General features: G+C 35.1%; 1 protein-coding gene across 1 annotated transcript in view; it reads right to left on the bottom strand.

Annotated features, from left to right (window-relative positions):
* Window positions 1-2,105: 2,105 nt before the first annotated feature.
* ADAM9 (ADAM metallopeptidase domain 9) overlaps window positions 2,106-14,701 on the bottom strand; it is a 78,047-nt gene continuing 65,451 nt past the window's right edge. The window contains exons 21-22 of the mRNA XM_001925664.6: window positions 4,983-5,050; window positions 2,106-3,244 (exon numbers count right to left, since the gene is read on the bottom strand). Of these exons, the coding sequence (XP_001925699.3) occupies window positions 3,151-3,244; window positions 4,983-5,050 (162 nt within the window). The 3' untranslated portion in view covers window positions 2,106-3,150. The remainder of the gene's footprint in view (window positions 3,245-4,982; window positions 5,051-14,701) is intronic.

Below are 14,701 nucleotides of genomic sequence, written 5' to 3' on the forward strand. Positions count from 1 at the left end.
AACTACTTTTACGGGGTAATTAAGCCAAAAACTGCTTTCATCTCGCTTCACAGCATTACAATTGCTTGTCAATTAGTGCTAAGTATTTTGAATGAATTTCTAGTTATTTCATTTGTTATTTCCTTCTCCTCAATCTTTCCTGTTTAAATCTTTAAAAAAGCAGACTTGGAGTTCCCTGGTGACCTAGTAGTTAAGAACTATGCATTGCATTGTGACTGCTCTGGCTGGGTTTCCATCCCTGGCCAGGGAATTTCCTCATGCCACATGTGGGGCCAAAAAGTAAAATAAAAGTAAATAAAAAAGCAGACTTTTATTATTCTTACTTGTATATATGGCTCTCTCTATAACAGAAGGCATGTCTCATTGAAAACTTACATATCACAATAACTAACATGGTACCTGCAAGATGATAGAGTTTCAGTAGACATTTATAGAATTTAATAAAATCTGATCTGTGCTTAGAAAACCTGGATTGTGCTTATACTATATAGATAGAGACCCAAGTATGTGCTTAATAGAAAGGGAAAGTGCAACACCTAGAACAAGGTAATATGCTCATGAACATAGTTGCAGAGTGACATCAAAGTTACATATCATTTATTCTTGATTATTAAAATATCTTTAGCAGATGGCAAGGAAGTCCTTTAATATTTTCAAATTTTGAAGTGGCGCATCTGACCAAGAAATTTTACAATTTTTTTTCTTTTTAGGGCTGCATCTGCAGCATATGAAAGTTCCCAGGCTAGGGGTCGAATTAGAGCTGCAGTTGCCAGCATATGCCAGAGCCACAGTAACCCCAGATCTGAGCCACACCTGCAACCTACACAACTCACTGCAACAGTGGATCTTTAACCCACTGAGCGAGGCCACAAATTGAACCCACACCCTCATGGATACTAGTCAGGTTCTTAACCCACTGAGCCACAACAGGAACTCCAAAATTTTACAATTTTTAATAACAATGTAAGATAAATCAAGGACAAACATAAGGGAAAAGCATATTTTAACCTAAGTTAAAATATATATAAAAGCAAATGAAGTTCAGACTTATTAGTCTTTTAGAAAAACTTTCTAAATATTCAAAGATCCAAGGAATTATCTAATTCGAGAAAAGTTTTAAGGTGCATAGTTACTATATGAACAACTAAAATTTCAGTGATATGAATTACAATTGCAAAAAATGGGATTATATTAATAACAAATATTTTCAGTGGTATATTAACTCATTCAGAGATTTAAATTGAAATGAAGAATTTTCATTTGGGATTGTTTACAATCTTTAATATATACCTGACTTAAAACAACATACCATCGTCAGAGAAATGAGATGTGCCATCGTCAAAACTAATTTGTTTTCCTTTAATAACAAAGGCCATTGTTCACAAATTGGCAGAAGTTAGGAAAATTAGTGAGATAGTATCTGTAAACGTCTGACTAGTAGTTTTATCTAAAACTAGTATAATGTTTTAATTAATAAGGTTATAAATAGCTGAGTATTTAAGTTATTGAGTAACACAAATCAGAATTTCAAGTATTTTATTTATTGTAAATCTCACATTTGTATATATATATATACACAAATCAAAATTTTTTGAAAAACTAATGAAATTCAGTTAATAAACTTATTAATAAACTTTATTATGAAAGGTTATGAAAAAAATTTAGGTGCTTAAATTTTTATCATTCATACCATTTCTTCCATAGTAAAAAAATTCACTTTTTAATCACAGCTACGACAATAACACAGACACCACTAACTTTTTTACACTTAGATCTAAGAAAAATTTTTCTCCTTCCTTTCTCCAGCCTAATCACCTTAAAAATATTAGTGTCAGAGTTCCCACTGTGGCGCAAAGAAATAGGTGGTGTCTTGGGAGCACTGGGACATGGGTTTGATCCCCAGCCCAGAACAGTGGGTTAAGGATTCTGCATTGCCGCAGCTGCGGCTTGGGTCACAATTGCAGCTCGGATCTGATCCCTGGCCCAGGAACTCCATATGCCATGGGGCAGCCAAAAAAAAAAAAATATATATATATATACATATATATATATATATATGTATATATATATTAGTGTTAACACAGACATTATCAAGCACACCTTAGTAAATGTAAACATTCTAAATTTTATTAATAGCAAGCTTTGAAGTTTCAGATTTTGGACTTAATTAAAGTGCTTATGAAATTCTCAAGTGGTTTTATGATAGCTCAATTGATTGAAGATATTATAATTGCTCCTGCTTTTTATTATAGCCAAGAATCAACTGCATATCTGATTAGTTTTATTAAATACTTCGTACCTTAAAGTTTATAATTTATTTAAAATAATGCTATTGTAAAAGGATGCTATGCTTCAACATGATTCGTAATAGAAATTCTATTATTAAATTAACTTTTCTAACATTCATTATCCATAGATAGATCCACAGAATCTATTATCCATAGAATCCATAGAATCATTTATCCATAGATTGTTTTAAAAATGGAAGATAATAATTGTGTGTGAATACACACATGTACACTTTTAGTGTTTTTGTATTTTTAAAATAATATTATGATATCTTAACAGTGGGTTTTGTGCATTCTTCTGGAGACAGAATATTCCTTTATTAGTGTAATGAGTGAGACAGACAAGATTCTAGTATATAGTGATTATTAGTCCGTGCAAGATGAAAAATATTAGATATTATTGGCAGCTAATTAGTTTTCATAGGTTATTAAAGTATTGCATGTTCAACCAGAAACTACATCAATGATAACTAAGGTCAAAATTCAGAATTACATTTAAGCACATAATGACAAAACTTAAACCAATACAGGTAATTTGAGAATCATTACAATAACATGTTCAAAGTAACATAATCCACGTCAGGTGCATTAACCTCATAGATGACTGAGTAAAATGTATTCAATAATGGAAATGAAAATGTTATTCTAAATTCCCTGGCTTTACTGCATTTCTTCTATTTCTCATTTCCCACTACTCAAGTTCTATTTTTCTGCATTAATAAAGTTTGTTTTGTGGTTTTTTTTTTTTTTGTCATTCATAATTCCAGCAGGAAGAAAGGCTTTTCAAGAAAATATCAGGAAAAAAAAGTATCAGCTCAGTTCCCTGAAGATATCTGCAAAATGAAATGTAAAAAAAAAAAAATCAAGTGAGGGAACTATATAAAGGAGGTGGAGGGGCAGGACGAGCAGGAATTAAATTTCCCTGAGATGATACTTTCGGTTGTGGTGGAGGTGGCCTGTGAAGGGGGGAGAAAAGACAGTTAGTCGTGTGTTTCAATTGAATGAAATAATGCTACATTCATTACGAGCCCAATGGAATTACAATCCTGAACATCACTGATGATTCTTGTGGGTATATCATATTTCGAGATGATTATGAATCTTATTTGCAATGGTTAAAGGCCTCCAATCAGAGTCTAAAATGGAGTAACTACCTTAAAGTCTTGCCATTCTATAATCGATCGTGCTGTATAAAGGTGCCGGTTTATCTGTATCTTAAAAAGGATATGGAAAAGACAGGAAATTGAAAAGACAAATTGTAAAAGAAAAGTAAAGATTTTATGTGAATTAAGCACCCCTTGTGCAGTTAGGATTTAAGGGGAGCAAATTACTACCAAGTGTAAACTTTACATATACATATGGAGCTCTGAAATGCCAGCTCTGTGAAATATAATTTCCACTCTGAGAATGAAACCTGCTGTGACTTCTATACCTGTCCTTCTCAATCCTCATACTGCGGTAAACTGTGGATACCCTCTGTAACCTCTTCATCCAAGCTAGTGTTCCCCTACTCCAACAATAAACTAGAACTTTACCCACTGAATATCTGCCTCACAATTTATATATTCTTCTCTTGATGCTCAACTGGATTTCAATGTACACTTACTGAATAATAAAGATTACAGTTGAGGACTGTAATCCTCAGTAGTGACTCAGTGTTGAAATTCAATTGTAATTTGAAGGACTTTTGGGAATGGGGGACTGAGATATACTTCATGTAATGCAAAAATGTATGGAATTTTCTTCTTTCTTGGTGATGCTAAACCCATCCAGAGTCTTTTTCTCATGTTTTTCAGTTCCAAAATTTCCATTTGATTCCTTTTTTAGGTTTGTAAGCTCAGCACATCTAGTTCTGTGCTGAATTTCTCAATCTTGACTATTATTTCCATGACATGATCGTCATAGTTACTTTAAAGCCCATGCCTGATAACTCTATCCCCTGGATACCCTCTGAGTCTGCTTTTCTTGGTTTTAGTCACAATTTTCTTTTCTTGTATATCTGGCTTTTTAAATTGGAGGCCAAACGATTTTGGAAAAAAGCAAAAAAAAAAAAAAAAAAAAAAAAAAAAACTATAGGAAATAAGATGAAGTTCTAGTTCACTCTCACCCCTGGATCCCAACACAAAACCTGGGGCCCCAATTTTTGTCCCCTTAGGTCTATGAGTTTGTGGAAACCTCTCCTCAGCATCCTAGCTTCTCCTATACAGAATAGGTAGGTACAATCTAGGACAAAAAAATAGTCCCCAAACACTGAGATCATCTCTGGACTGCCTTCCTCTCCTGGTCCTTAGCCCCATAATTCCTCATTTCCTTAGTAGTTTTCTAATGCCTTCAAATATATACTTTCTCCTATTTGTATTAGCTTGTCTAGCTGTTCTGAATGGGAAGGCTAGTCCAGCCTATCTGATTTCCCATCGCTGGTTATTTGAAAGGTCTTTGCTTCTGAATATTATGGATACCAAACGCTAAAGTGGCTATTCATTATCTTGTCTGGACTTCTTTACAATTTCATTTTGTCACTGCACACATATGATAGAACTTATATAAAAGTTCTTAGAAGCTTTTCTGCAAACTGTGCTCTGTCTAAACTGTTGGTAATAAATACCTTGTCCTAAATTAAGTTAAAATACAAGGAACTATTTAGACATTAACCCTGGGTTTTATTCTGATCAAGTAATCTAAGCAAATTCAGACCTTGATGGGAACTGCTGAGGTTGCTTGGCTGCATAAGTTGGTACTGGAAATCTGTTTGCGTATATAGGCTAAAAAGGAAAATAAAAGTTGTTACCACAGTGCACTCATAAATATATTTTATATACAGTTTATTTTCCATATAAAATAATCAATGCATTTAAAAATCAATATGTTTAAATTATATTAAATATATAAATTTAATACATAAATATATTTTAAATATATATATTTAAAAATCAAATAGACAACATAATGCTGACCTTTAAAACTACTTTACTTCTTCAACATATCTTTGCTACTGAATGCGGACTATATAATTCTTTTAAGACCATATGTATATATATTTTTTTAATTTTTAATTTTTTTTAGGGCCGCACCTGCAGCATATGAAGGTTCCCAGGCTAGGCATCTAATCGGAGCTACAGCTGCTGGCCTACGCCAGAGCCATAACAACGCCAGATCCAAGACACGTCTGCGACCTACACCATAGTTCAAGGCAACACTGGATCCCCAACCCACTGAGGGAGGCCAGGGATCGAACATGAGATCTCACGGTTCCCAGTTGGATTAGTTTCCACTGCACCATGATGGAAACTCCAAGACTATATTTTTAAAATTCGATAATAATGAAACATTTCATCTTGGTCCTGATCAACTATCTTAGTTAAAAGGTAACATATTTCTTATGTCAATACATTTTTAAACAAAATCTTCCAAAATGATAATTGCCCAAAATCGATAGTACCTAACTGGTACAATAAATACCACTAATTTACAACCCTTGATTTTGGAATCCATGATACTCTTCACTGACAAGGTAGTAGAAATAGTTTTAGAACAAAGTGAGTCTCTATAACAGCCTCAAATAAGAATGTCAAAGTAAATGTTTTCCAAATATCATGTAACATTAGGGAAAGTTAGAGACAATCAGTTGGAATACTAATCACTGCTGAAGTGATCTTGACCAAGGTGGTCTCCACTACATACTATTACTTTCTCAAGCTCTTTGAGAGGCCGAATATGCACAGTGTTGGCGAACTTGACTAGTCTCTCGGTGCTGATGTGGAAAAGGTGGCCTATCACCTGCTATTTTTTGCTCCACAGAGTGACTTACTTGTTCTGTGAAAATGCAGAAAAGATGCCAAAAAAGTCTCATCCCTTTCCACCAAGCCATAGGAGCAGCACTTGAAAGGGACAGTTAAACTCCACTTCTTGGAATTTATATGACATATACTAGTATGCAAAATACATGTACAAGGATGCTTGATGCTACATTTTCTGCAGTAACAAGATTTGAAATAACCTGTTTCTAAATTTATGGTAAAGGTATAAGACGGAATACCTTACAGTTATTATGGTATGCAGTTATTAAAAAGAATAGGGTACATGCACATTACTCACAAACAGTATACGAGAATGTTCCAGGTAGAGCATACCTAAAATGCTGGTTAAAATATTAAATAGGCTTTTTTTTTTTAAATGCTGAGATGAGTTGCTAGAAAGTAAGAAACATTCAAGACCAAAAACAATAAGAAAGCATAAAGAATCCAAAGCAGCAGCATTTGTCCCATGAATACCTTCTCATCCTGGGGCTACATTATGCATTTTCAGGTAATATGGACGTAGAAGACAATTCCTGGGGCCTGAGTTGGATAGGATGCTGAATATAAGACCCTATATGAAGCCTAGACCCCTGAAGGGCAATACCCACCCTGGGTTAACTGGATAAACAAACACCATCCCAAAGAACAGTGGAGACACTGCTTATACAGTATTGGTACTGGTATAAGGGGAATTTAAAAAAAAAAAATTGTCTCCATGGATGACTTCTAAACACACACCCATCCTAACAAGGGTTTGAGGGTGAGAGTTCATAATGCTTGTGTGATCCAAAAAACACCAACAAAAATTTTAGTTCAAAGAGCGACCTTATCCCCTAAACATCTGGCCGAGGAAAATATATACTCTCTGTAGGTACTCACTGTAATTCAGGACTGAAATAATTCCCTCATATAAAGTCCAAAGAATGCAAGTTTGTAATCAATATGACAAAACACACTGAGAAACTAACCACCACAAGAGGGCTGGCAGAAACATCAAACCACAGAACCCATCAAGACTGCACACATTAGTTCTCATCGTGGCACAGTGGAAATGAATCTGACGAGGAACCATGAGGTTGTGGGGTTTGATCCCTGGCCTCGCTCAGTGGGTTAAGGATCTGACATTGCGGCAAGCTGCGGTATTGGTCACAGACGTGGCTCAGATCTGGTGTTGCTGTGACTGTGGCATAGGCAGACCACTGTAGCTCTGATTAGACCCCTAGCCTGGGAACCTCCACAGGCCGTGGGTGTGGTCCTAAAAAAAGACAAAAGACCAAAAAAAAAAAAAAAAAAAAAGACTGTACACATTAAAATGCTCAGATAAAGTACAAAAAGTAGGTAGTTCTATATGTTAAAACAAATAAATGCTTTAAAAAATATAATGAAGCTACAAGAAACTAGAACAAATAACTGAAGTCTAATTTTATCTTATAATGTACCTAAAGTCTAGCAGAGGAGGAAAATGAAAGTCTAATTTTATCTTATAATGTACCTAAAGTCTAGCAGAGGAGGAAAATGAAATGTGGAAGGGGATTAGGGGGACAAAACTGACCCAAAAGAATACAAGAGGATTTGCAGTATGGGGAGAAAACAGGAAAATAACGAAAGTATTAAACAATACAGCAGAAAAAGCATGTTAATAATTGGATTCAGTGTCAATAAATTTAAGTTCCCAATTAGAAGACAAATTTAAAATTTTTTTATCCGAGATATGCTGTTTATAAGAGACAACATAAGGACAAAGAAAAGTTGCACATAAAAATGTATAACATAAATGATAAAAAGAAAACGCTGACATTGCTGTATTAATATTTTTTAAAAATGGAGTTAAGATGAGAGATTGTCTTTCCCAATCTCATACATAAGGAATCTACTAACAGCTGAAGGTTCCTATCAGGAACTTCTTTAAGGACTTCTTTCATGTAACCATCAACATGAAAGACATCACTGTAAGAACATAAGGAAGTTTTTTAATATGCCAAAGAAACAAAGCTTTTCCCCTAAGATTAAGAATACAAAAAAAGGATGCTTGGTTTTACGACTGTTATGCAACATAGCAGTGGATGATCTAACCAGAATAGCTGGACAAGAAAAATAAATAAATAAAAGGCATCCAAATTGGAAAAGAAGTAAAACTATGTCTATTCCAGAAAACATGATCCTATATGAAAATAGAAAATCCTGAAGAATCCACAAGAAAGCTACTAGAGCTAATAAATGAATTCAACAGAGATGCAGGATATAAGATAAAGATACGATAACCAGTTTCATTTCCATACACCATCAATGAACAATCCAAAAAGGAAATTAAGAAAGCAATTCCATTTATAATGGCATTGAAAATAAGAAAATATCTAGGAATAAACTTAATTAAGAAGGTGAAAGACACTGAAAATTACAAAACACTGATGAAAGAAAATGAAGTAGACCTAAGGAAATAGAAAGACAAATAGTGATCATAGATTCAAAAATTGAATATTGTCAAGATTTGTCAATACAACCCAAAGTCATCTGCAGATTCAACATAATCCCCATCAAGAGTCCAAGAGCCTTTTTTGCAGGTAAAAAAGCAGATTCTCAAACTCATATGAAAGCATAAGGGTTCCCAAATAACCAAAACCATCTTTAAAAAGAAGAATAAAGGTGATGGGTATATACTTTGCAAATTTCAAAAATTATAACAATGCTATAGTCATCAAAACAGTGTAGTACTGGCATAAAGATGGGCATATAGACTAACCGAATAGAATTGAGAATATAGAAATAAACCTATACGTCTATGGCTGATTGATTTTCCACAAGATGCCAAGGTGCCAGGTCCATTCAGTGGGGAAAGAATAGTCTCTACAACAAATAGTACTAGGACAATGGATTTCCACATGCAAAAGAAAGAAGCTGGATCCCTACTTCACACCATATACAAAAATTAACTCAAAATGGGGTCAATACTTTAGTTCTAAGTGTAAGAACTAAAATTATAAAACACTTAGAAGAAAATATATGAATAAATCTTCATGACCTTGGATTTCACAAGGGATTCTTAGATATGATATCAAAAACACAGCAGCAAAGAAAAGAATAAGTAAATTTGATTTAAATAAAATTTAAAACTTTTGCACACCAAAGGACATTATCAAGAAAGTGAAAAGACAACATACACAATGGAAGAAAATATATGCAAATCCTATATCTGATAAGGGGTTAATATACAGAATATGTAGAGAACTCTCACAACTCAACAACAAACTGACAACCCAATTTTTAAAAGGGGAAAGGACTTTAATAGACATTTCTCCAGAGAAAATAAACAAATAGCCAATAAGCACATGAAAAGATACTCAACATCATTAATCATTAGGGGAATGCGAACCAAAACCACAACGTACCACTTAACCTCCTAAAATTAGGATGGCCATGAGAAAATCTTTAAAAACAAAACAGAAAAAGGGAATTCCCATGGTGGTGTAGTGGAAACAAATCTGACTAGCATCCAGGAGGACGAGGGTTTGATTCCTGGCCTTGCTCAGTGGGTTAAGGATCTGGTGTTGCCGTGAGCTGTGGTATGGGTCGCAGGGGCAGCTTGGATCCTGCATTGCTGTGGCTGTAGTGTAGGGTGGCAGCTGTACCTCAGATTTGACCCCTAGCCTAGGAACTTCCATATGCCACAGGTGCAGCCCTAAAAAGACAGAAAACAAAAACAAAAACAGAAAAAAAGTGCAAAGATCAAACATGTAAAGAAATTAGATCAATCACAGTAGGAATGTAAAATGGTGCAGCCACTGTGGAAAAACATTTAGTGGTTCCTGAAAAAGCTAAGTATACAATAACTATATGATACGAAAACTGTACTCAGGCATAAACTCAAAAAATAGAAAATAGGTACTCCAAATAGGTACATGTATATACAAATTAATGGCAACAGTGAATACATTAGGCAAAAGGTGAAAATCCAAATGTCCAACAACAGATGAATGGATAACAAAATGTTACTAGCCATAAGAAGCAAGGTTTTCATACATGCTTCTACAAGGATGAACCTTTAAGACACTGTGCTACATAAAATAAGCAAAAGATGAATATATAGTGCATGATTCCATGCATAGGAGGTACACAAAATAGGCAAATTCATAGAGATAGAAAGTAGAAAAAGACCCCAAATAGCCAAAACAATCTTGAGAAAAAAGAACAAAGCAGAAGGCATCACACATTCTGATATCAACCTATATATAGGGGTATGGTAATCATAAAAACAGACACACAGAATAGGGAAATATGCCCATGCATTATTTAATTTATGACAATTAATTTATGGTCAATTATTATGACAAAGGAGCAAAGAACACACAATGGGGAAAGGACAGTCTCTTCAATTAATGGTGGTAGGAAAACTAGACAGGCACACACAAAAGAATGAAATTATACCACTATATTACACCATATACAAACTTTAACTCAAAATGGATTACGACCTGAACATAAAACTCCCAGAAAAAAAAAAAAAAAAAAAAAAAACCCATGTGGTAATAAGCTCCCTAACAGTCACTGCTCTTATGATAATTTTCTGGACTTCACATCAAAAGCAAAGGCAATAAAAACAAAAATAAACAAGTGGGATGACATCAAACCAAAAAGATTCTGCAGACCAAAAAAAAAAAAAAAAAAAATCAGCAAAATGAAAAGTCAGCCAACTGAATGGGAGAAAATATCTGCAAATCATATATTTGAAAATGGTTTAATACTTAAAATATATTTTTAAAAAATCATAAAACTCAACAACAAAAAACCAAATAATGGACCAAAGGGGGGGGCAGTGGATCTGAAGAGACATTTTTTCCAAATGGCCAACAGGTTATGAAAAGGTGCTCAACATTACTAATCATCAAAGAAATGCAAATCAAAACCACAATAAGATATCACTTCACTTCTGTTAGAATGACTATTAGAAAAGACAAGAAATAACAAGTGTTGGAGAGGAGGTGGAAAAAAAGGGAACCTTTGTGCTCTACTGGTGGGAATGCAAATTGGTGCAGCCACTATGGAAAACAATATGGAGGTTCCTCAAAAAATTAAAAACATAACTACCGCATGATCCAGGAATTCTACTTCTGGGTATTTATCCAAAGAAAATGCAAACATTAACTTGTAAAAACATCTGCATTCCTATGTTCACTGAAGCATTATTTATAATAGCCAACACATGGAAGAAACCTAAATGTCCATCTGTGGCACATATATATATACACACATACATTCTCATACAGAATAACATTCTCACATTTTTTTTTTTTTTTTTTTTTTTTTTTTTTTTTTTGCTTTTTAGGGCCGCACCCATGGCATAGGGAGGTTCCCAGGCTAGGGGTCTAATCAGAGCTACAGCTGCCACCCTACACCACAGCTCACGGCAAGCCAGATCCTTAACCCACTGAGTGAGGCCAGGGATCGAACTCCCAACCTCATCATTCCTAGTCAGATTCGTTTCCACTGCGCCACAACAGGAACTCCGAGAAAATATACTATATTATAATTTTAATAATATCTATATTATTCAGACACCAAACCAAAGGAAATTTTGCTATTTGTGACAACAATAAATAGACTTGAGGACATGATGCTAAGTGAAATAAGTCAGACAAAGAAACAAATATTATATGATCTCACATGTAGTATCTAAAACAAACAAAAAAATACCAAAATCTTAGATACAGAAAACAGGTTGGAGATTGCCAGTCAGGAGAGGGAGATGGGTGGAAAGAGATGAAGGTGGTCATCTTATTTATTTTCCCATAAAATAAATAAGTAATGGGAGGTAATATATACTTGATGATGACAGTTAATCATACTGCATTGTTTATTTGAAAGCTGCTAAGAGAGTAAATCTTTAAAAAGTTTTACCACAAGAAAAAAAGTCTATAAACTATGTGTAGTGATAGATGCTAACCAGACTTACTGTGATGCTCATTTCAAAATATATACAAATATTTAGTCATTATGCTGTACACCTGAAACTTAAATAATGTGTTATGTCTATTAGATATCAATTTTTAAAAAGTAGAATAGTGGTTACTACGGAAGGGGAATGGGGAGTTATTACTTCACGTGTACAGAGTTTCTGTTTGGGGTAATGAAAAAGCTTTAGAAATTTTTCTAATTACATTGTAAATGTAACTGATGCCACTGAACTGCATACTTAAAATAGTCAAAATGGCAATTTTCATGGCATATGTAATGTACCACAATGAAAAAGGAAAAAAATGTCAAAGATGAAGAACACATATATAATTTCTAACTTGCATCTATAAGGATTCTGTGATCGCCCTATATGAGTGATATGGAAAATCTCCGAGATATATGGTTAAAGGGGACTGAGGCACTTAAGAATTTTTGTTTCTTTTTTTATAAAGGAATAAGAAGTAGAACAGGGAGATTCCATATGTGTCTTTCTGTATTAGAAGGACTTCTAATCATTTTACCTCCATATAATTGGAAAGACTTTAAAAGTCTTGCAATACCAAGAGTTGACAAAGATGCAGTTGGACAGGTATTCTTATACACCAGTGACAATACAATTACCCAATGGTCTAACCTTTCTGGAAGACAATTTGGCATTTTCCAATAAATATTCATGTAATCTTTCAACTTAGCAATTTAATTCTATACACTTTTAGATCAGAGCCCTCTAGTAGAATTTTCTGCAATGACAGAAGCATTCTATGTTTGTAGTGTCCCTACAATAGTTAGTAGCCACTTGGGATCTTAAGCATTTAAAATAACAATAAGCACAGATGAACTTATCTATGAATCAGAAACAGACTCACAGACATAGAGAACAGATTTGTGGTTGCCAAGAGAGAGTAGGGGCAGGAAAGGGATGGATTAGGAGTTTGGGATTAGAAGATACAAACTATTACATGTTTGTATATATACAGAATGTATATATTCATAATGGAAAAACAAGGTCCTACTGTATAGCACTGGGAATTACAGTCAATATTCTGTGATAAACCATAATGGAAAAGAATATGAAAAGAATGTATATATACGTATAACTGAATCACTTTGCTATACAGCAGAAATTAACACATTATAAATCAACTATACTTCAATAAAATAAATTTTTTTAATTTTGTGGCTGTACCCATGGCATATGGAAGTTCCCAGGCCAGGGATTAAATCGAAGCCACAGCTGTAACCTATACCACAGCCGTGGTAGTGACGGATCCTTTATTGAACTGCACTGGGCTGGGGATTGAACCCACACCTCTGCAGCAACCTGAGCCACTGTAGTCAGATTCTTAACCCACTGCACCACAGTGGGAACTCAATAAAATAAATTTTAAAAAATCAAATAAAATGTCAATGAGGAATGAGATTCTTAATTTAAAATGAAATTTAAATAGCCACATGTGGATAGTAACTACCATACTAGTACAGTACTAGAATTCATACATATGCATAAGAAACACAGAGAATGTTCATCTCAGCTTTGTTTACAGTAATGAAAAGTTGGAATCTGATAACAGAAAAATGGACTTACAAATTGTGTGGTATTGATGTAACATAATACCAACATGAAGCAGGAGATAGATGGGCTCCAGGATAAACATTTACAACCAGCCACCTGTCTGTACTTCAAGATAGAAATAACAACGGGCACAAGGCAAATAATTGGTACTTGTCTTCTGTGAACTTGTTAAACAATGATAACGACAGGATTAAAAGAAGGGCTGAGGAGTTCCCATTGTGGTGCCACGGAAACGAATCCGACTAGGAACTCTGAGGTTGCAGGTTCGATCCCTGGCCTCACCCAGGGGGTTAAGGATCTGGCGTCGCCATGAGCTATGGTGTAGGTCACAGACACGGCTCGGATCTGGCATTACTGTGGCTCTGGCGTAGGCTGGCAGCTACAGTTCCAATTAGACCCCTAGCCTGGGAACCTCCATATACCACTGGTGCAGCCCTAAAAGGACAAAAGACCAAAAAAAAAAAAAAAAAAGGAGGGACTGAGCCCTGCTTGGGCAAAAGACCAAGAGGTCACATACTTCCCATGCTCAGGGTCAGGGAAACCCCAAGCACACATGAAGCAGAGAGTCCCCTCTATGTCAGAAAGGGAGGTGATGCCAGGCCATAAGAAGTCTGGATAACCTTCCCAGCATGCCTTGCTTTGGACTCCATCTTGGCCAAAAGATGTGTACGCAGATCAGGGAGGGCCCTTGGTCTGGTCAGGCATGAAAAAGTTAAAACAAGATAATTGGCCAAAGAAAAACAACGACCCGGAAGAAGTGCCCCTGTAAGTGATTTAAATCACCTCTCTAGCAAGCTTCTCATTCAGAGGGACACCTACTCCCAAGCTCCTTTGGGTGTATATTACTGCTCTACCTCTGCCTTTGATAAATAGATGAACTCCCTATGTGCTCTCCCACAGGTTGTACTGTGTTTCTAACAATAAACTTTCTATCTGTGTTTACAGTCTTTGCCTCCTTGAAACATTCTTGCTTTCTATAGGGGGCAAGAACCAGGGCAATTCGGCTTTTAGCCTCTAGCTAGTCTAGTAGCTAGGATTCCTGATCTTCACCCAGGCTGCCCAGGTTCAATTCCTGAGCAGAGAATTAAGATCTT

This window comes from Sus scrofa, chromosome 15, assembly GCF_054392235.1.
Source record: "Sus scrofa isolate SSC_HxYL_T2T_F1_AM1 chromosome 15, Sscrofa_HxYL_maternal_Yorkshire_Landrace_v2.0, whole genome shotgun sequence".
NCBI classification, from domain to species: Eukaryota; Metazoa; Chordata; class Mammalia; order Artiodactyla; family Suidae; genus Sus; species Sus scrofa.